At 31.5% G+C, this 21,379-nt stretch overlaps 3 protein-coding genes across 4 annotated transcripts in view; 2 read left to right on the forward strand and 1 right to left on the reverse strand.

The window, feature by feature from the left end:
• Window positions 1-5,046, forward strand: part of LOC126736107 (helicase SKI2W) — a 21,875-nt gene extending 16,829 nt beyond the window's left edge. Inside the window, exons 17-19 of the mRNA XM_050440323.1 lie at window positions 700-893; window positions 3,721-3,855; window positions 3,912-5,046. Of these exons, the coding sequence (XP_050296280.1) occupies window positions 700-893; window positions 3,721-3,855; window positions 3,912-4,127 (545 nt within the window). The 3' untranslated portion in view covers window positions 4,128-5,046. The remainder of the gene's footprint in view (window positions 1-699; window positions 894-3,720; window positions 3,856-3,911) is intronic.
• On the reverse strand, window positions 4,238-19,091 carry LOC126736113 (reticulon-4-interacting protein 1, mitochondrial-like). Of its 2 annotated transcripts, XM_050440335.1 has the most exons (10): window positions 18,757-19,091; window positions 18,472-18,709; window positions 17,726-17,871; window positions 17,521-17,676; window positions 17,305-17,472; window positions 12,314-12,435; window positions 12,083-12,246; window positions 11,911-12,028; window positions 11,706-11,841; window positions 4,238-4,672 (listed from the first exon to the last, which is right to left on the reverse strand). In XM_050440335.1, the coding sequence occupies exons 1-10, from the start codon at window positions 18,802-18,804 to the stop codon at window positions 4,472-4,474; spliced, it is 1,497 nt and encodes a 498-aa protein (XP_050296292.1). In that variant the 5' UTR covers window positions 18,805-19,091; the 3' UTR covers window positions 4,238-4,471. The 2 variants fall into 2 exon arrangements, with proteins under 2 accessions (XP_050296292.1, XP_050296293.1); XM_050440336.1 differs by lacking the exons at window positions 18,472-18,709; window positions 18,757-19,091 and adding an exon at window positions 18,127-18,242.
• An 870-nt stretch (window positions 19,092-19,961) lies between these two features.
• LOC126736122 (ras-related protein Rab-43) lies at window positions 19,962-21,211 on the forward strand. Its single transcript, XM_050440347.1, has 4 exons — window positions 19,962-20,293; window positions 20,347-20,474; window positions 20,541-20,754; window positions 20,810-21,211. Exons 1-4 carry the CDS (start codon window positions 20,081-20,083, stop codon window positions 20,915-20,917), a joined length of 663 nt encoding a protein of 220 aa, XP_050296304.1. The 5' UTR covers window positions 19,962-20,080; the 3' UTR covers window positions 20,918-21,211.
• Window positions 21,212-21,379: the final 168 nt, after the last annotated feature.

Raw genomic sequence — 21,379 nt, forward strand, 5'->3', positions numbered from 1 at the left:
TTATCTATAGGTAGAGTGTCCTTTATACCGCTGCGAAATAATTAGTATCTATGTATATATCATCTTAAATAGATTAGAGGTTATATTGAAACCAGAATAATTAAAATTTTCAAATATGTTCCGAATACCTCAAATCTAGCGGGCAAAACTGGTTCTTGATCAGTCAGTATCGGGGGGATTAATCGATAGAATGGACTGTATAATAATTAATAACTGTAAATATAAGGTATACTTGACTGGCTAATTATATTAAATTAACATGTAATGACAGTAAAGCTCAAAAGCTATATCAAGACTAAAACTATAACAAAATAATCGCATAGAAAATCAAAAAGTCATACTAAGCACAAAATAATGGCTGAGCACGACGACAGCGGTGTCTGGACCCCGCCAAACGCAGGGACAACGGCAGCATTGTCGGCTTTATTATTTGAGTCTATTACACTGATAAGATATGCAACAATGCACGTACAATTTGGAACATTCTTTGTAAAATTTGAATTCAAAACATGACAATAGCGAATATTATTTTTTGGGTTTAGTGCAAAGAACGTTGTCTTTCCTATCCAAACATTTCGAGTTATTCCAGACATTAGAAGCCATTTAAAGCTTTACCTGTCGAGGGGATCATTGACTCTGGATGAAGAAACATTTCCCTTGCCTGTTTCATCAATATTCTCATTGAATTTCTCTTTCAAGTGAAACTAAAAGGCAACGTGGCGAGGGCGATGGGCATGAACGAACTGCTGATCACAGAACTCGTAGTGGACGACATCTTCGTCGATCTCACTCCGGCAGAGGTGGCGGCCCTCTTGTCCTCGCTAGTTTTCCGGGTAAAACTCCGGGGGGACCAGAACTCTTACGAGGAAGAACTCACCCCTAGATTAAAAGAAGTAAGTGAGCACTCACTCATTCATTAAAAACTGTAGGAATTAAATAAAAAATTCACAGCGGCTTAATAAAATTTAATGCAAAATCTGATTATCAAATAAATATGACCGATTCTAAATGTTACAGTATAAAAAAATGGTAACATACTTTTAACAAAAAAAACCCTTAAAATAATACAGCTTTGCTACCAGTGACGCCAGCTATAGTTAGTACTATATATTAACTTAAAACACTTATTACGAGCTAAGTAAATTTTATAGAATATGCGTATATCATTTACCATTTTGTTTACAAAAGGAGAGAACATTTTGGCATTTAAGAAAATCAATACAGGATTTACATATCTAGTTTCTAAACTCGATTACCATACCTCAAATATTTGATGAAATTCCTTTGAAAATTCATTGGTTTTATTATCCAATCTAATAGCACTGTTTTTGTAATAACTATTTATTAATATATAATTATATTAAATTTAAATAAACAAACTGTGTTATTAGATTGAATATTAATGACGAAATCAGCTGTTATTCACACGTATTATTTTGGAAAACAATGATTTTTTAAAAACAATTTCTTACTAGTAAATAGTGTGGGGCGGGTGGGGGGGCAAGAGTAAAATTAACGAAAAACGTTTTTTTTTTTCCAGAAAATAATATTAATAGAAAATGTTATTAATTAGCGTGTATTAAATAATAAGATACGCCAATTAAAAAAAAAAACTCAAGAATACAAATAAGCTCAAAAGTAAACAAGGATTTAAAAAATTAAAACTTTTATGACATTATAATTTTATATTATTAACACGTAATGAACCTTCTGGTTAAACGTGACTAACATAAACATTATATTACATTTCTTAACATATATCATGCGGTCATTTTATCCGATTTTCATAGTCGAAGTTCAACCAAAAATGTACATCTGGTGTAAACCAAAAAAGAACGTTTTTTTAACTCTCTTGCTTGGGTTAATTTTCACTAACTGCCTGATTAACCCTAACCTTCTTGATAAACCCTTATCTTCTTAAGCATTTAGTAAATTCTGCCGGGCTTCTTTTGCTAAAGCAGCATTTCTTGCGTGTATAAGGTTGTATCATCAAACATATTTTTGCTAATGCCCTTTGTTTTACCTCAACCTTGGTTGCATCCCCTTCTGGATAACCCTCTATGCAGATCCATAAATTTTCATGAATTAGTGCCATTTTCATACCAAATTTTCAATTATTAAGGTTCTCTCTACCGGCTAACTTCTCAAATCCCAAGGATAAGTTATTGTTATCTGCCATTTTATATAGGTTTCCTGAACTTAACGCAGCACTACACTACTCTTCACTAACCTTTTTACCTACTTTTCGACACAACTTTTACCATTTCACCGATAATTCACCCTTAAACATACTGGGCCCATAACCTGTGTGAATTAAATAAAAATTCCACATCGGTTTAATAAAATTTAATATGAAGAAAAGAATAAAATTTGATTTTCAAACAAATATGACCGACTCTAAATGTTACAGTACAGAAGAAAACGTAAAACTAAAACGTTCCAAAGAACTGATAACATACTTATCACATACTTATCTCAACAAGTAGTTTGAGATAGGACGTCGATGGTCGGAAGTGCATTTTCAAAACACAGCATGTTGAAATTTTTCAAAAAAAATCGTTTTTTTTGCCTCTGTATTAAAAACGATTTAAGCGATTTAAAGACAAAATAAAATCCATATCAGAGTTCATTTAGGCAGTTTTAATGGTTTGGTAATCTCCATAAAATAAATAATAATAATAATAATAACAAAGTGTGCAATGTTAGGAGATCGGATCGGAAGTCAATTTTTGTAGAAGATCGATATACCATACCCAATTGCAAACAATGTTGTCAGAGAGAATATTAGAGATCAGAAAGGACTCCAGCATGATACCCGTCCAGGGTATTTCGCTCGTACTGTAAGGGCTTTCTTAGATCAGAACTACAAGAACAGGTGAATTGGTAGAGGTGGTTCAGTCCCTTGGCCAGTAAGGTCACCTGATCTGACACCTCTAGACTTTTTTGTCTGGGGTGCCATGGAACAGCTTATCTACGCAACACCTGTAACCAACAAAGAAGACCTAGTTGCTCGCGTACATCTTGGGTCAACAGGTGCAGAAAATGTCTGGAAATGCATGGAGGACATTTTGAGCATTTAGTTTGAATTATTCATTGTTTAAATTGTTTTTTTTTTTGTTTATTGTTTAAATTGTTCTATTTAAGTTGTTTTTTAGTTAAATTATTTATTTTTTATTGTAATGATATTAAAATTTTCGTTGTGACAAAAAAGTTTAGGATCTTTATATGGATTCTGTTTTTTTGCACGAAAACACTGCGTCGGAGCGCAAAAATGCAAAATATTTAGATTTTTTTTTAAACAGTGGCGTATCTTTTTTTTATAAAAAAATTAACATACATGTGCTGCAACTCCGTCCTTGGACAAATCAAGTCCCCTGCAATTTCTCAAAAAGTTGCCTCACCACCTATCATTTAAAACCTAAAAGTTTCATTCAAATCGATACATGCGTTTTTAAGACAAAGAAAAAAAATCGACTTTTTTAAAAATTTGAACACTCTATATTTTGGAAACGCCGCACTTCCGACCATCGGTGTCCTATCTCAAACTACTTCTTTATGGCTCCTGTATATACTGTAGCATTTTTGAACACACCCTGTATATTAACTTAAAACACTTATTACGAGCTAAAAATTTTATTATGACTTTGAGCAAATGGTGCTCACTATATCTTATTTTAATATATATCCAGTTTTGTCACATTTTTTACGACCGTTATTTAGGGAATCCGAGTAATAAACCAGGTGCACCATAAAATAGCCAACATGGAACTAGAACTGGGCATCCAAACCGAGGAGTTCATGAACGACCTAAACTTCGGGCTGGTTCATGTGGTTTATCGTTGGGCAAATGCCGAGGTAAAATATATCACAATACTTATACGATACGTAAAATATAAAAATGTCCGTTGCAGCCTTTTGTGGAAATAATGAAACTGACCGATATTCAGGAGGGGATCATCGTACGTTGCATACAGCAACTGAACGAGACAATTATGGACGTGAGAGACGCAGCGAAAATTATAGGGAATCCCGCGTTACAAACGAAAATGGAGGCGGCCTCTAATGCCATTAAAAGGGACATCGTCTTCGCTGAAAGTTTGTATATGCAGGAAGAGAAGTTAGTGTAACTGGATCGGTTGTGATTGGTGTAAAGGGAATGTGTCTTTTTTGGTATGCAAGTCACTCTGTAGCAAAAACTTGCTAATTCTGTCTGTCGTTATGTGAAAATAAGACAAAATTTAAGAAGAGATTTTATTACATAAGATATAAGACCTTTTAATGTTCTATTGATTTTATTTAAAAATAATTTTAACGATATAGTCGATACAATCAACAATAATAAGAAGAAAATATTGTAACGATTAGCACCGATAATTGTTTTTATGGCAGTTTATAATTATAAAAAAATATGTCTAAAAAATAAGTCAGGAACCCGTTACAAGATCTATGTTACCCAATAAAGGTGGCGCGATCACCTAAAAGTGACCACGGTGCTGCCGATCGAATGTGGCGACTGTACGTGGTTCAAAGCGACCTCGATATCTTTGGGGTGGTAAACTTTTTCCACAACAGTCTGTAGGACCCCGTCCTCCACCATTTCGGTTAATCGGTCGAGGGTGGCGTGACACAGGTGGGCCTCGTCAAAGGTGTCACTTGGCAAACCCAAAGTGTTCTGTAAAAAAATGTACGTTTCTTTTAAAATTTAATTACAGAGTATTTGTTCAAAATACTAAATGCCATTAGGTTAAATGAACTGTTCAAGATATTTAACTAGTGAAGTGTTAGCGAATGTGCCAAGCAAAAATTCAAGTAGTTCATTTAGACCATTTTCCTCGAGCATTCACCATTAAAAAAAAAAAGAATTTTCGAGAAACAATGCAGGACTTGGAACAACTATTAAGTAAAAATTTCAGGTATTATGTGAGTTTATCACCCATATATTGTTTTCTCAATTTCTTTAGTTTTGTTTGCATGGTGGTTTTGGTATGTAATGTCAAAATCTAGCAGTATAGATTCAATAAACTGAACTCGTCTATTTATTATTAATTAATAGGTATCATTGAACATCCCTTAATGATTAGTTTTTTTTTAATAGGTGTCTAATGAAATTAATTGAGGAACTTGTACACCAATTTTCAAATTTCTATCTTTAGTAGTTTTCGAGTTATGGGCATTTTCTGGTGATTTATTATAAAAAAATTCAATTTTTTCACAAAAATTCAAAATTTATCAACCCCCTGTACATTAATTAAAAAACGCTGAAATAGGTGTTTAATAAAATTAATTGAACAATTTGTGCACCAATTTTCAAATTTCTATCTTTAGTAGTTTTTGAGTTATGGGCATTTTGTGGTGATTTACTATAAAAAAAATCAATTTTTTCACAAAAACTCAAAATTTATCAACCCCCTGTACATTAATTAAAAAACGCTGAAATAGGTGTCTAATGAAATTAATTGAACAATTTGTACACCAATTTTCACATTTCTGTCTTTAGTAGTTTTTGAGTTATGGGCATTTTGTGGTGATTTATTATAAAAAAATTCAACTTTTTCACAAAAATTCAAAATTTCTCAACCCCCTGTACATTAATTAAAAAACGCTGAAATAGGTGTCTAATGAAATTAAATGAGGAATTTGTGCACCAATTTTCAAATTTCTATCTTTAGTGGTTTTTGAGTTATGGACATTTTGTGGTGATTTATTATAAAAAAATTCAATTTTTTCACAAAAATTCAAAATTTCTCAACCCCCTGTACATTAATTAAAAAACGCTGAAATAGGTGTCTAATGAAATTAATTGAGCAATTTGTACACCAATTTTCAAATTTCTATCTTTAGTAGTTTTTGAGTTATGGGCATTTTCTGGTGATTTATTATAAAAAATTCAATTTTTTCACAAAAATTCAAATTTTCTCAACCCCCTGTACATTAATTAAAAAACGCTGAAATAGGTGTCTAATGAAATTAATTGAACAATTTGTACACCAATTTTCAAATTTCTGTCTTTAGTGGTTTTCGAGTTATGGGCATTTTCTGGTGATTTATTATAAAAAATTCAATTTTTTCACAAAAATTCAAATTTTCTCAACCCCCTGTACATTAATTAAAAAACGCTGAAATAGGTGTCTAATGAAATTAATTGAGCAATTTGTGCACCAATTTTCAAATTTCTATCTTTAGTGGTTTTTGAGTTATGGGCATTTTCTGGTGATTTATTATAAAAAAATTCAATTTTTTCACAAAAATTCAAATTTTCTCAACCCCCTGTACATTAATTAAAAAACGCTGAAATAGGTGTCTAATGAAATTAATTGAGCAATTTGTACACCAATTTTCAAATTTCTGTCTTTAGTAGTTTTTGAGTTATGGGCATTTTGTGGTGATTTATTATAAAAAAATTCAATTTTTTCACAAAAATTCAAAATTTATCAACCCCCTGTACATTAATTAAAAAACCCTGAAATAGGTGTCTAATGAAATTAATTGAGCAATTTGTGCACCAATTTTCAAATTTCTATCTTTAGTAGTTTTTGAGTTATGGGCATTTTCTGGTGATTTATTATAAAAAAATTCAATTTTTTCACAAAAATTCAAAATTTATCAACCCCCTCTACATTAATTAAAAAACCCTGTAATAGGTGTCTAATGAAATTAATTGAGCAATTTGTGCACCAATTTTCAAATTTCTATCTTTAGTGGTTTTTGAGTTATGGGCATTTTATGGTGATTTATTATAAAAAAATTCAATTTTTTCATAAAAATTCAAATTTTCTCAACCCCCTGTACATTAATTAAAAAACGCTGAAATAGGTGTCTAATGAAATTAATTGAGCAATTTGTGCACCAATTTTCAAATTTCTATCTTTAGTAGTTTTTGAGTTATGAGCATTTTCTGGTGATTTATTATGAAAAAATTCAATTTTTTCACAAAAATTCAAATTTTTTAACCCCCTGTCCATTAATTAAAAAACGCTGAAATAGGTGTCTAATGAAATTAATTGAGCAATTTGTGCACCAATTTTCAAATTTTTATCTTTAGTAGTTTTTGAGTTATGGGCATTTTGTGGTGATTTATTATAAAAAAATTCAACATTTTCACAAAAATTCAAATTTTCTCAACCCCCTGTACATTAATTAAAAAACGCTGAAATAGGTGTCCAATGAAATTAATTGAGCAATTTGTACACCAATTTTCAAATTTCTATCTTTAGTAGTTTTTGAGTTATGGGCATTTTGTGGTGATTTATTATAAAAAAATTCAATTTTTTCACAGAAATTCAAAATTTCTCAACTCCCTGTGCACTAATTAAAAAACGCTGAAATAGGTGTCTAATGAAATTAATTCAGCAATTTGTACACCAATTTTCAAATTTCTGTCTTTAGTAGTTTTTGAGTTATGGGCATTTTCTGCTGATTTATTATAAAAAAATTCAATTTTTTCACAAAAATTCAAATTTTCTTAACCCCCTGTACATTAATTAAAAAACGCTGAAATATGTGTCTAATGAAATTAATTGAACAATTTGTACACCAATTTTCAAATTTCTGTCTTTAGTAGTTTTTGAGTTATGGGCATTTTCTGGTGATTTATTATAAAAAAATTCAATTTTTTCACAAAAATTCAAATTTTCTCAACCCCCTGTACATTAATTAAAAAACGCTGAAATAGGTGTCTAATGAAATTAATTGAGCAATTTGTACACCAATTTTCAAATTTCTATCTTTAGTAGTTTTTGAGTTATGGGCATTTTCTGGTGATTTATTATAAAAAATTCAATTTTTTCACAAAAATTCAAATTTTTTTAACCCCCTGTCCATTAATCAAAAAACGCTGAAATAGGTGTCTAATGTAATTAATTGAGCAAGTTGTACACCAATTTTCAAATTTCTATCTTTAGTAGTTTTTGAGTTATGAGCATTTTGTGGTGATTTATTATAAAAAAATTCAATTTTTTCACAAAAATTCAAATTTTCTTAACCCCCTGTACATTAATTAAAAAACGCTGAAATAGGTGTCTAATGAAATTAATTGAGCAATTTGTACACCAATTTTCAAATTTCTATCTTTTGCAGTTTTTATATTATGAGCATTTTGTGGTGATTTATTATAAAAAAATTCAATTTTTTCACAAAAATTCAAATTTTCTTAACCCCCTGTACATTAATTAAAAAACGCTGAAATAGGTGTCTAATAAAATTAATTGAGCAATTTGTACACCAATTTTCAAATTTCTATCTTTAGTAGTTTTTGAGTTATGGGCATTTTCTGGTGATTTATTATAAAAAATTCAATTTTTTCACAAAAATTCAAATTTTTTTAACCCCCTGTCCATTAATCAAAAAACGCTGAAATAGGTGTCTAATGTAATTAATTGAGCAAGTTGTACACCAATTTTCAAATTTCTATCTTTAGTAGTTTTTGAGTTATGAGCATTTTGTGGTGATTTATTATAAAAAAATTCAATTTTTTCACAAAAATTCAAATTTTCTTAACCCCCTGTACATTAATTAAAAAACGCTGAAATAGGTGTCTAATGAAATTAATTGAGCAATTTGTACACCAATTTTCAAATTTCTATCTTTTGCAGTTTTTATATTATGAGCATTTTGTGGTGATTTATTATAAAAAAATTCAATTTTTTCACAAAAATTCAAATTTTCTTAACCCCCTGTACATTAATTAAAAAACGCTGAAATAGGTGTCTAATGAAATTAATTGAGCAATTTGTACACCAATTTTCAAATTTCTATCTTTTGTAGTTTTTATATTATGAGCATTTTGTGGTGATTTATTATAAAAAAATTCAATTTTTTCACAAAAATTCAAATTTTCTTAACCCCCTGTACATTAATTAAAAAACGCTGAAATAGGTGTCTAATGAAATTAATTGAACAATTTGTACACCAATTTTCAAATTTCTGTCTTTAGTAGTTTTTGAGTTATGGGCATTTTCTGGTGATTTATTATAAAAAAATTCAATTTTTTCACAAAAATTCAAATTTTCTCAACCCCCTGTACATTAATTAAAAAACGCTGAAATAGGTGTCTAATGAAATTAATTGAGCAATTTGTACACCAATTTTCAAATTTCTGTCTTTAGTAGTTTTTGAGTTATGGGCATTTTCTGCTGATTTATTATAAAAAAATTCAATTTTTTCACAAAAATTCAAATTTTCTTAACCCCCTGTACATTAATTAAAAAACGCTGAAATAGGTGTCTAATGAAATTAATTGAGCAATTTGTACACCAATTTTCAAATTTCTGTCTTTAGTAGTTTTTGAGTTATGGGCATTTTCTGCTGATTTATTATAAAAAAATTCAATTTTTTCACAAAAATTCAAATTTTCTTAACCCCCTGTACATTAATTAAAAAACGCTGAAATAGGTGTCTAATGAAATTAATTGAGCAATTTGTACACCAATTTTCAAATTTCTATCTTTTGTAGTTTTTATATTATGAGCATTTTGTGGTGATTTATTATAAAAAAATTCAATTTTTTCACAAAAATTCAAATTTTCTTAACCCCCTGTACATTAATTAAAAAACGCTGAAATAGGTGTCTAATGAAATTAATTGAGCAATTTGTACACCAATTTTCAAATTTCTATCTTTTGTAGTTTTTATATTATGAGCATTTTGTGGTGATTTATTATAAAAAAATTCAATTTTTTCACAAAAATTCAAATTTTCTTAACCCCCTGTACATTAATTAAAAAACGCTGAAATAGGTGTCTAATGAAATTAATTGAGCAATTTGTACACCAATTTTCAAATTTCTATCTTTTGTAGTTTTTATATTATGAGCATTTTGTGGTGATTTATTATAAAAAAATTCAATTTTTTCACAAAAATTCAAATTTTCTTAACCCCCTGTACATTAATTAAAAAACGCTGAAATAGGTGTCTAATGAAATTAATTGAGCAATTTGTACACCAATTTTCAAATTTCTATCTTTTGTAGTTTTTATATTATGAGCATTTTGTGGTGATTTATTATAAAAAAATTCAATTTTTTCACAAAAATTCAAATTTTCTTAACCCCCTGTACATTAATTAAAAAACGCTGAAATAGGTGTCTAATGAAATTAATTGAGCAATTTGTACACCAATTTTCAAATTTCTATCTTTTGTAGTTTTTATATTATGAGCATTTTGTGGTGATTTATTATAAAAAAATTCAATTTTTTCACAAAAATTCAAATTTTCTTAACCCCCTGTACATTAATTAAAAAACGCTGAAATAGGTGTCTAATGAAATTAATTGAGCAATTTGTACACCAATTTTCAAATTTCTATCTTTTGTAGTTTTTATATTATGAGCATTTTGTGGTGATTTATTATAAAAAAATTCAATTTTTTCACAAAAATTCAAATTTTCTTAACCCCCTGTACATTAATTAAAAAACGCTGAAATAGGTGTCTAATGAAATTAATTGAACAATTTGTACACCAATTTTCAAATTTCTGTCTTTAGTAGTTTTTGAGTTATGGGCATTTTCTGGTGATTTATTATAAAAAAATTCAATTTTTTCACAAAAATTCAAATTTTCTCAACCCCCTGTACATTAATTAAAAAACGCTGAAATAGGTGTCTAATGTAATTAATTGAGCAATTTGTGCACCAATTTTCAAATTTCTATCTTTAGTGGTTTTTGAGTTATGGACATTTTGTGGTGATTTATTATAAAAAAATTCAATTTTTTCACAAAAATTCAAAATTTCTCAACCCCCTGTACATTAATTAAAAAACGCTGAAATAGGTGTCTAATGAAATTAATTGAGCAATTTGTACACCAATTTTCAAATTTCTATCTTTAGTAGTTTTTGAGTTATGGGCATTTTCTGGTGATTTATTATAAAAAATTCAATTTTTTCACAAAAATTCAAATTTTCTCAACCCCCTGTACATTAATTAAAAAACGCTGAAATAGGTGTCTAATGAAATTAATTGAACAATTTGTACACCAATTTTCAAATTTCTGTCTTTAGTGGTTTTCGAGTTATGGGCATTTTCTGGTGATTTATTATAAAAAATTCAATTTTTTCACAAAAATTCAAATTTTCTCAACCCCCTGTACATTAATTAAAAAACGCTGAAATAGGTGTCTAATGAAATTAATTGAACAATTTGTACACCAATTTTCAAATTTCTGTCTTTAGTGGTTTTCGAGTTATGGGCATTTTCTGGTGATTTATTATAAAAAATTCAATTTTTTCACAAAAATTCAAATTTTCTCAACCCCCTGTACATTAATTAAAAAACGCTGAAATAGGTGTCTAATGAAATTAATTGAACAATTTGTACACCAATTTTCAAATTTCTGTCTTTAGTGGTTTTCGAGTTATGGGCATTTTCTGGTGATTTATTATAAAAAATTCAATTTTTTCACAAAAATTCAAATTTTCTCAACCCCCTGTACATTAATTAAAAAACGCTGAAATAGGTGTCTAATGAAATTAATTGAGCAATTTGTACACCAACTTTCAAATTTCTATCTTTAGTAGTTTTTAAGTTATCGGCATTTTGTGGTGATTTATTATAAAAAAATTAGTGCCTATATGTAATTTGGTGTTGCATTACTATTCTTTCTTTCACCAATGAATTTAGTGATTCTATACACTATATTATTCCGTGTAATTTTAACATGAATAAAGAATTTGAATTAAATTGAAATTTGAAACAAAGGGTGCCAACCAACCTGTATCACTATTTTTAATTTCACATATCCGGTTAAGAGGAGGCGACTGAAGAACCCGCAGGAATCCGACAGCAGCTCCTCGGGTGCCGTACATAAGATCCGTCCGTTTTTCGTGCAAAACCCACTCAAATCCACACTATTAAACAAAAAAAACAATGTTAAAAAAAAACCAAAGTCGTTTAAACCCTCCTCAAGTCCTTCTAACCAGTCGTTTCGCGTTAAAACGATCACATCAAAAGTCTCTCCTCGGACCTCCAGCTCTTTTAGCAACAGTTTTTGATCTCCCTCTCTGATTTCTTGAGGATCCTTCTCGTGAACATCCCCTAAACCACCATCATCAATTTATTATTCATAAATTCATAACAAACTTTACTCACTGACATAGTGCGAATCGTCAATAGTAATAATATCGGTGGCCCCCAGCGCTTTGGCCACTGGCAGGGCCCTTTTGTAGCAGGTGGTGGTCACGCGGGCCCTCCAATTGTTGAGCAATTGAATTAAAACGCACCCCACCGGGGTACAACCGTCTTGAATTAAAAACCTTGAATTAAAAGGAAATTTATATAAATAATTATTGACAATATGAAACGGATTGAATAAATAAGTACCTTTTATCTTTGGCGTTGCTGAAGTCTATATTAGCTTCGGTGAGGGCCGAAAGGGCGAGACTGCCGGCGTAAGGGATGCTGCAAGCACCCTCGAATCCCACGTTCTTCGGTTTTCTAGCTACCTTAAAATAATTGCGATTTTTTTCATTTAATATATAAGGGTGGGTTTAAATCAAGAAATTAACTGCACAAAAAATTCTGTATTTGTAAAATTTGTGCTTGAATCTCACCGAGAATATCCTGCTGAATATTATTTTTTTTGTTTCACAAGAATTTCTCCATTAATTTTCAAGGTATCGGACTTTAAAGCGAGCCATCACCATAGAAGTCAACCCTTGTCAGTTAAACGTGCTACAAACAAAGTCTGATATCTTGAAAATCATTACTTCAATTAAATTTGTTCATGTCAAAATACATAATAGCATTTACATAAGTTAAAAAAAAGGTATAAACTAAGAGTGAAAATTTAGACCGAGCCATCATATAAATTTAAAACATAATTAGTAAAATCACATAAGTAATTACAATATGAGTGAAGAAATAGTCCATACTTGCAGTGGAGTCGTAGATTAAGGTAAAAAGAAAATCCTTCAGTCTCTCTCCAATTATTTATTAAACATCATGCAGTACTTATAATTCCTTACATGTTTCGGAGACAACGGTGTCCATCATCCGGGAATAAAACGTTTAAAACTGATATCAGTTATACATACCACAAAAAAAACCCTTTATTTATTATTATAATTTTTTTTAATTTTATTTATTTAGGTCAACAATAGAATGTAAATAAATAAAATTAAAAAGAAATAATAATAATAAATACAGGATTTTTTTAAATGGACTCAAACTCTGACGTATATAACTGATACCAGTTTTAAACTTTTTATCCCTTGATGATGAACACCGCTGTGTCCGAAACATGTCGGTAATTATGGTAATTATTTAAAAAAATGGATGTTTAATAAATAAGTGGAGAAAGACTGTAGGATTTTCATTTTACCTTATGCATATGATTAAAAATAACGTATTACAGAGAATTATAAAAACGAACAGAAAATATAACGGCTTTAAAAAAACTATTTGCATTTAAAAAGAAGGGAAATGAAAATAAAAACATTTGTAAAGAACATTCCTCTTAATATCGCAATTTTTGTTTTAGAATATTCCCATTAGATTTTTAGTTATGGGGCTTTGAAATTAGCCTCAGTGCTCTTGGGACTCCTATTTGTATAGGGTCTACCAATAAGAATGATATAAGTTTAAATTGCTAAAAAATAAAATCGAATTGGTTAATTTCTATCATTGACGTTTCATGTTGTAGTGTATTATGTTTTAAATAAAATATCATTAAGATGTCCACCTCGGCTACGGCGGCAGACGTTTAGACGATGAACCCAATTTTCAATCATTTTTTCTAACAAGTTGGGCTGAATTTCGCGAATAACCCTAGTTATGTTAACTTTCAACTCATTGATGGTTTGAGGATTGTTAGAATACACCTTCGACTTCACATATCCCCAAAGAAAAAAGTCCAGGGGAGTAAGATCACAGGACCTTGGTGGCCATGTCGCGAAATTATTCGATCTTCAAAACGCTCTCTTAATAAATTAATTGTGGCTCGGGCGGTGCAGTGTGATGTTGCTCCGTCCTGTTGAAACCAATTCTGTTTGAAGTCTCCACCATCAATTGCAGGCCAAAGAAAGTTTGTTATCATGTCGCGGTAGCGCTATAGTACGCCCCCCTGCATCCTCAAAAAAGTATGGACCGATAATTCCACCGACATGCAAACCACACCACACAGTCACTTTTAACGGGTGTAATGGCACCTGTACTAATTTCTGGGGATTGTTCTGACACCAGAAGCGGCAATTTTGCCACTAAGACAAAAATGGGCTTCATCTGAAAAGATGATTTGTTTCCCAAAATCGGCATTTTGTTCCAACTACAACAGGGCCCAGTCGGTAAACGTTCTTCGCAAACCATGGTCAGCAGGCTTCAATTCTTGAGAACCATCTTATATGGATGTAGGTCTTTCTTTAAAATGTGCCACAGAGACATTGGTGAAATGCCTAATTGCTGAGAACGGCGCAAAACAGACACATTGTTATTCGCGTCAACACTTTCTCTTGCAGCGGCCCTTGCACATTTTTATCGCATTGGTGGCTTATTATTCAGAAGAGTGTACTCCCGTTCAAACTTATTAATTGTGCGCCTTATTGCAAGCTCAGAAAGCCGTCCACGATGGCCAAAAATCTTCTCTAAGAACAGGATAACAGGCTCTAACCGATTGCGCATTTTCGTAATACCTTTTCACGATAGCTGTACGTTGCTCTTGACTTAAACGATTCATGATGAAATGTCAAAGTATACTTAACACAACTGACGCGTTTTGACACATACCATTTTGCGTACATGGCCCACTAAACTTCTATCACTTCTATTGACGTCCAACAACCTTGAGGTGAGCTCTGCTAATATTTGACTTTCTTCTGGTACACAGACCCCCAAGCACTTCTAAAATGCTTAGGGATGGCTGTCTAATACCCGAACTGATCTGAATAACTGATCCCTGGTGTGAGACTCGTGGAACTGATCCGCATCGAAACATAAAACAGTTCCGACCAAATCCGCTTTAAAAGCAAAAGTTAAAAGTAAAACTGATTCGATTCGAATGAACTGATTCGAATTTTTAATTTGTTTGATGGTGGTACTTACTAAAAATCGTAACTGATTTTTTTGTACCTATAAAAAGTATTAGGTATTTATTTTAACAGTTCGATTGTACTATTTGATTTTTATTGTATGGGTGTAAATAGGTGTATAACGTATAAACGTATTTGAGTGGATATACATACGCGTTTTTTTTTATGATTTGCAAGAAAGATGAGTTACTTAGCGGCTTAGCGCGTTCACATTTAAATTAAATTATATTTTGCTTAAAAAAAACATGAACCCGACACTTCTAATTTCTCAGTATCAATCAGTCTTAAATATAGGAACATATAAATATGTAACATGTAACTTAAAAAAATATGACAAATAAAATATAACAAAAAATAAATAAATCCTCAAAAATAAATATACAACAAAAAAATTAATTCTTTTTATCTAACTTATTGAAATTGTTATAAATGAACAACTTCAACAGAGATGCTGAAAGCCGTAAAGAGTACAGATAAGCTCTAACACGAAAACAACCTAAACATTACTCTTTAAATTGTTAATGTTTTTAAATCAACAAACAAATTATTAATGCTTTAAACGTGTGTATTGAGAAATAAAAGCATACTTAATTTGTCATGAAATTCGAAAACAATCTTTCGCAAGGCACAGAGGAACCATGAGCGCAACATTTTTGTTTAAAAAGTTTACTTAAGCTAAGATATTTATAATAATTCTTTTGCCACCATTTAAATGGATTGCCTTGGCGAGGTAACATTTCATCTTCAAAGTATATTTGAACCTCCATATCTGTTTGAAGCAGTACATTTAGGTTTATGACTAGAAACGTTCTCGTCAAGGCAATCTCATAAGGTTAGGCTTTTTGGCGTTACATCAAGTTCAACATTATTAAGAACAATATCCTTAGATTGTTGAGCTTGAACTTGTTCTTTGTCAATATTTCTACCAATTATATCGGCAACCGCATTAGTTAAACACTTCTTAATATTTTCGACAGCGTCATGGTGTCTAAATGCAAAAGTCTTAAATCTTGGATCTAACAGAGTACACAAAGCCATGTTATTACCGTTGATTGAATATTTGGGAAGATACGCAATCCTGTGTTAAAAAGTGTACCCGGTCGACCGGCGAAGCGTCAAATCTAGGAACGATTTATTTTAACTGCGTGGACTTGGCTTTTGGCTTCTTTGAGTCAGGTTTTCAACGACGCTGGAATCTCCGGTTACGCGGCCGGGTTGCATATTTTTTTAAGACACGGGATGATGCTGCCAACTATGTTTTTATTTTTTTTTTTAACATACAACACGGTGTCATTTATGTGGTGGTCAAGTGATGAGTGATATACTTAAGGGTGGAGGCATATTGAAATTTCTTAAAAGTTAAATTTTCTAAACAAATTTATATTGTACTACTAATATTGACTACTATGTTGGTAGACCCATTATAAATTCTTATATTTTTCACACTTATATTCAAATGATTTTGAACTTAGATTAATAATATTATAATTTCGAAATTTTTCATTAATGTAAAAGTGGTTTTAAGTCAAGAAATTAATTAGTCTTGGGAAATACATAAAATTTCTAAAGTTTGTGCTCAAATCTTTTCGAACCTAATAACATTTTTAGATAATGTTCTTCTGAATATTATGCTTTTTATATAATACGTGCTTCACAATTTGAACGAAGGTATACAGGTAGAATTAAAAAACAACTTTATAATTTTTTTAAATTACACAACTTAACAAACTAGAATGCATAGTTTTCCTGACCAAATTTCTCTTAAAATGTAGAATTTATAAGCAATTTATAAAGAATATTTCTCTTAATATCACAAGTGGTGTTTCATGACAATATTCCCATTAGGTTTTTGGTTATAGGGCTTTGAAGTTGGCCTCAAGGGTCTGAAGACTCCTGTATGAAAAAACCGCAATATTTCTCTCACTTGCACTCAAATAATTGTTGAATTTAGAATAACATTTGTAGAGAATATAATTCTGAATATTATACTTGTTATTTCACCAGATTATTCCCAATAGGTTTTTAGATATTGGACAATAAAGTTGACCTAAGGGATCTTAGACTAAAAAAATCCAATATTTCTGGAACTTCTCCAAGAAATCCTCCTGAAGTTATTCCTTACGTCTTCCAGAGATCTTAAGTTCAAATTCTGGTTTCTACTTATCCTTGGACTTAACTCTTAATTATATTCCAGGCATTTGAAGTTATAATTCTAAGGTTTTTTCCAGGTATTCAAAGAAGTTTTCTTTTATGTTTTTTTTTTTTAAGAAATAATAACCCTTTACTTACCCTGGCCTCTGACACTAAAACCGTCTGGCACAAAGTACCTTGGGACCAAAAAGGCACCGTAACCCAGACCTCGTCCCCAATCTCCAAACGTTTCACTGATTTCCCTAAGTCCGTTATCACCCCCGTACAATCTCTACCCAAAATAACTGGCAGATCCGAACTTGATTGCTACAAATATAAATGATTAAATAATTAAAGCGAAAGGGACCACTGTACCTTATATATTCTCCTTAAAATTCTCCTAAAAGTCCTTCCGTAACCACAACAAATTTGCGCATCGATAATTTGCACCGAGGATGCCTTCACTTCGACCAAAACGTCGTGCTGGCCGCATTCGTATGGGGCATGGGCGTCCTCCACCACTGTGGCCCCCTAAAACGACCATAATTAGCCCCCAATACCTGGCAATTAAATGGCTCACCTCAGGTCCTAAATAATGGCTAATTTGGATTGCTTCCATGTATCGATATATCGTCTCTCTTCGTCTTATAATTAAACCTACTCCTAGCCCCACCGCACCCCCTATCACGAAACTTATACATGCTATACCAACCTCCCTCCTGGACCCTATAAAAGGACAATTCGTTTTATGAAATGGGTGGATTTATGGGGTAATTTTATAGGGAACTTTGCCATTTTGTTATACGTGCAAAAGCTAAAGTGGAACTGCTGTGTGGTTGGATAATAAAATGCACTTTTGCCAGAAAACTATTAGACTAAACAATTTTAGTGCACATGTATACTAAAAATATTAAACTTGACACATGCAAGTTATTCATGAATGGAATGCAACGGTTTATGTTTCGTACAAATGATTTTTACCTAAAAATAACCACCTCATGTTGTGCGCCACTTTCAAATGAATAATTTAGAGAAAAAAGTGTCTATGTTTAGATTTATGGCGTAGTGAAGGAAAGTGCACTCCACGTGTCGGTTATTAATAGATTTGGCGTAAATAAAGAGATATTCAGGCTCAAGGTTCAATAGTAAATTATACTAGAACATCATCGCTTTTTGGAGTTTTTCTTCAAATATTATTAAGCATGACAAGTCATAGAAATCTTAGGCATAAAATGTTCATATCTCTGTAATCTGAAGAGTTAATTATGGTACCCACAACAACCTACAAACATTCCTAACTAACCTAATCAAAAAAAAATCACTTACATTTGCCTCCTAATACCGTCGAAAAGAAAATCCACAACCTCCGGGGTTCAAGAATATTAGTAACTTGATATTTAAAGTCTCTAGTAACCTCCAGCACATACCCTATTAACTGTGCAATGTTCTGTTTAAGTTGTTCCACTTGGTTACTATGTATTGCTTGCGATATCAAGGCTTTAGTTGCCTGGGAATAGGTGGCAAACACTTCTTTGGTTTTGGATGCGACTAGTTGAGCTTGAACCTAGCAGATTCTTAGATACAATAATTCTAATTAGTTTAAGTAGCTACCTGCATAATCTCGAGCTTCCTGGACCCCCTGAACAGTACTTCATCCATAATAATTATTGAAAGGTTGTGCTTCAAGAGGTTACATAATCCAAGGATGATTTATTTAGGTTCGTGTTCATGTTATATACAAGATTTCAGCTTGTGCATCGAGTAATATCGGTAATATGAACGTTTTTAGATGTTTTAAGGGTGAAAAGTATTTTTTTGTTGGAATTTTGGAAATTGTAAAAAAAATTTCAAAAACAGTTTAGTGAGGTTAGGGCCAAAGATCATATAAACAAAGACAACTAGGTCACGTGATCTGTGAGAGGAGGCATTTTATGGCATTTTTGATGGACATTAAAACTATTATTGCAAAATTTAATAAAGAAACGTACGTTTAATAAAAACAGTATATTTTTTTAATTTATAGAAATATGGTTCTAATTTTATTGTTTTGACAGATTGTTCAGGAGCCATCTAACCCTACTTTTTTTGTTTACATTAGTGCTGGGACATCGCAATAAAACATCGATAATGACATCGAAAGATAACGTCGATGCCTTACAACAAAGAATATAATAATCCCTCGTTATTATACGTTAGAATATATTTCTTTGTTTAAAAAATTCGGTTGCAAAACATCAATCGACTTAATCACAATTAAATATTAAATACTTCATTTATAAATTGGAACTTAGTCTGGGTCTGGATAGTGCATAGAAATACAAAGCCAAAGGCTTATATTTAACAAAATACTAATAATTTTATTAAAAATACACCACGAAATAGTGCTGGGCGATGTTTATCGATGTTTTTAAAACCACCATGTTCTTGACGATGTTCGATGTTTTTGCCATCAATGTAATGTTTTTATCGATATTTATCTTTCGATCTGCGATGTTCATAAAAACCCAGCATATCGATTGAAAATTAAAATTCCCAATTTTCTTAATAAAAAAATAAAATATACCGATTTTAAAATACAGAGTAAGAAAAATGATTACCAATTTCTAACCACCCAACTCCTAACGTTTTTCAAAATATTAGGCTTGGGCACTTGCAGTCCCCTCTGTCAGGTCAGTCATTCTGATTTTTATCGGATATCGAAATGTAAACATCGATAAAAAAACGTCGATGTTTGTGAAATAAAACATCGATGGCAAAAACGTAAAACTTCGATCAAGAACATTGATGTTTCAAAAATATCGATAAACACCACCCAGTGCTACTTTACATGACTTTGACATCTAACAACTCAGCTGTCACTTAAAGCATAACCTATTTTTAGAAAATAAACACTCCAATAAAATAAACAATTAAATAGTTAATTGACTAATTAGAAATGACGACGAGGAACCCCTGCACGCTCATGGAGGTCCCCAACGACGAACCGTTCGATTTTCTATTTAAAATCGTCCTAATCGGGGACTGTGGCACTGGAAAAACGTGCGTGGTGCAACGGTTTAAAAACGGGACATTTATAGAAAGGCACGGTAACACTATCGGGGTGGATTTCTCGATGAAAACCGTTAACGTAGACGGGAAAAACGTCAAGGTAATGAATGAACTAAGTCGTTCCTTAAGTTGCTTTTTGTTCTAAAATTGCAGCTTCAAATATGGGATACCGCGGGTCAGGAACGCTTCAGGACCATCACCCAAAGCTACTACAGGTCGGCCAATGGGGTCATTATAGTTTACGATATTACCAAAAGATCTTCTTTTTTATCAGTGGCAAGGTAGCTAGCTAACTAAACAGGTTAAATGATCTACTATTTCAGATTTAAATTGTGTGTCTGTTAAAGGTGGGTTGAGGAAATCCGAAGGTACGCAAGCACCTCAGTGCTTTTAGCATTAGTAGGCAACAAAGCGGATCTGGAAAGCTGCCGGGAGGTGGAATTTGAGGAGGCTGAAGCCCTCAGTCAGTACATGCCAGAGGTTTTGTTTGTTTTAGAGGCCAGTGCCAAAGACAATGCCAATATCGAGGAGGCTTTCATGTGTCTGGCCACTGAGCTTAAAGTAAGCATCGGTCTATTACTAAAATTGTAAATAAGTTAAGTGATTGGTATTTTAGAGGCGTCAAGACCAGGGGATGTTAAGGCAGCAGGATGAGGAAACTGTTAAGTTGGGAGAAAGTAGTTCGGTGTCGAATTGTGGCAGTTGCGTGAAAAATATATTTTAGGGTAGTGTGGTTGGATGATCGGTAAGTGACATATCAAAAAGAAAAAAAAAAGATTGTGCCTTGTATGAAGTGTATTTGTTTGCTGGGGAATTTGAAAAGTGGCCTCAGTTAATTATTAGGAAAATTCTTCCCGGTGTTATGTCTAATTTGCTTTTGTATATTTTTGATACGTCTGTTTAGTAATAATACTCATATTTATTAGATCTCTTAACTGATTTAGGTGATACTCTTGCAATATTTTATTCACTTTAGGTTTGTAGCCAAAGTCTGTGTATTAGTGATATTTTTAACCTTTATGTGTGTTTTTTTTACTAATGTTATATATACTTGCCATATAATCTCTGAAAGGTTTCAATTAGGATATTTCAATAATAGTACAAAAAAAAAAACAAATTTTCGGATCCTATTTAATTTATTAAATTAGAAATTGTTTATCACTCAACACAAAAAATGCCAAATAAA

The sequence above is a fragment of the Anthonomus grandis genome, chromosome 5, assembly GCF_022605725.1.
Source record: "Anthonomus grandis grandis chromosome 5, icAntGran1.3, whole genome shotgun sequence".
NCBI lineage: Eukaryota > Metazoa > Arthropoda > Insecta > Coleoptera > Curculionidae > Anthonomus > Anthonomus grandis.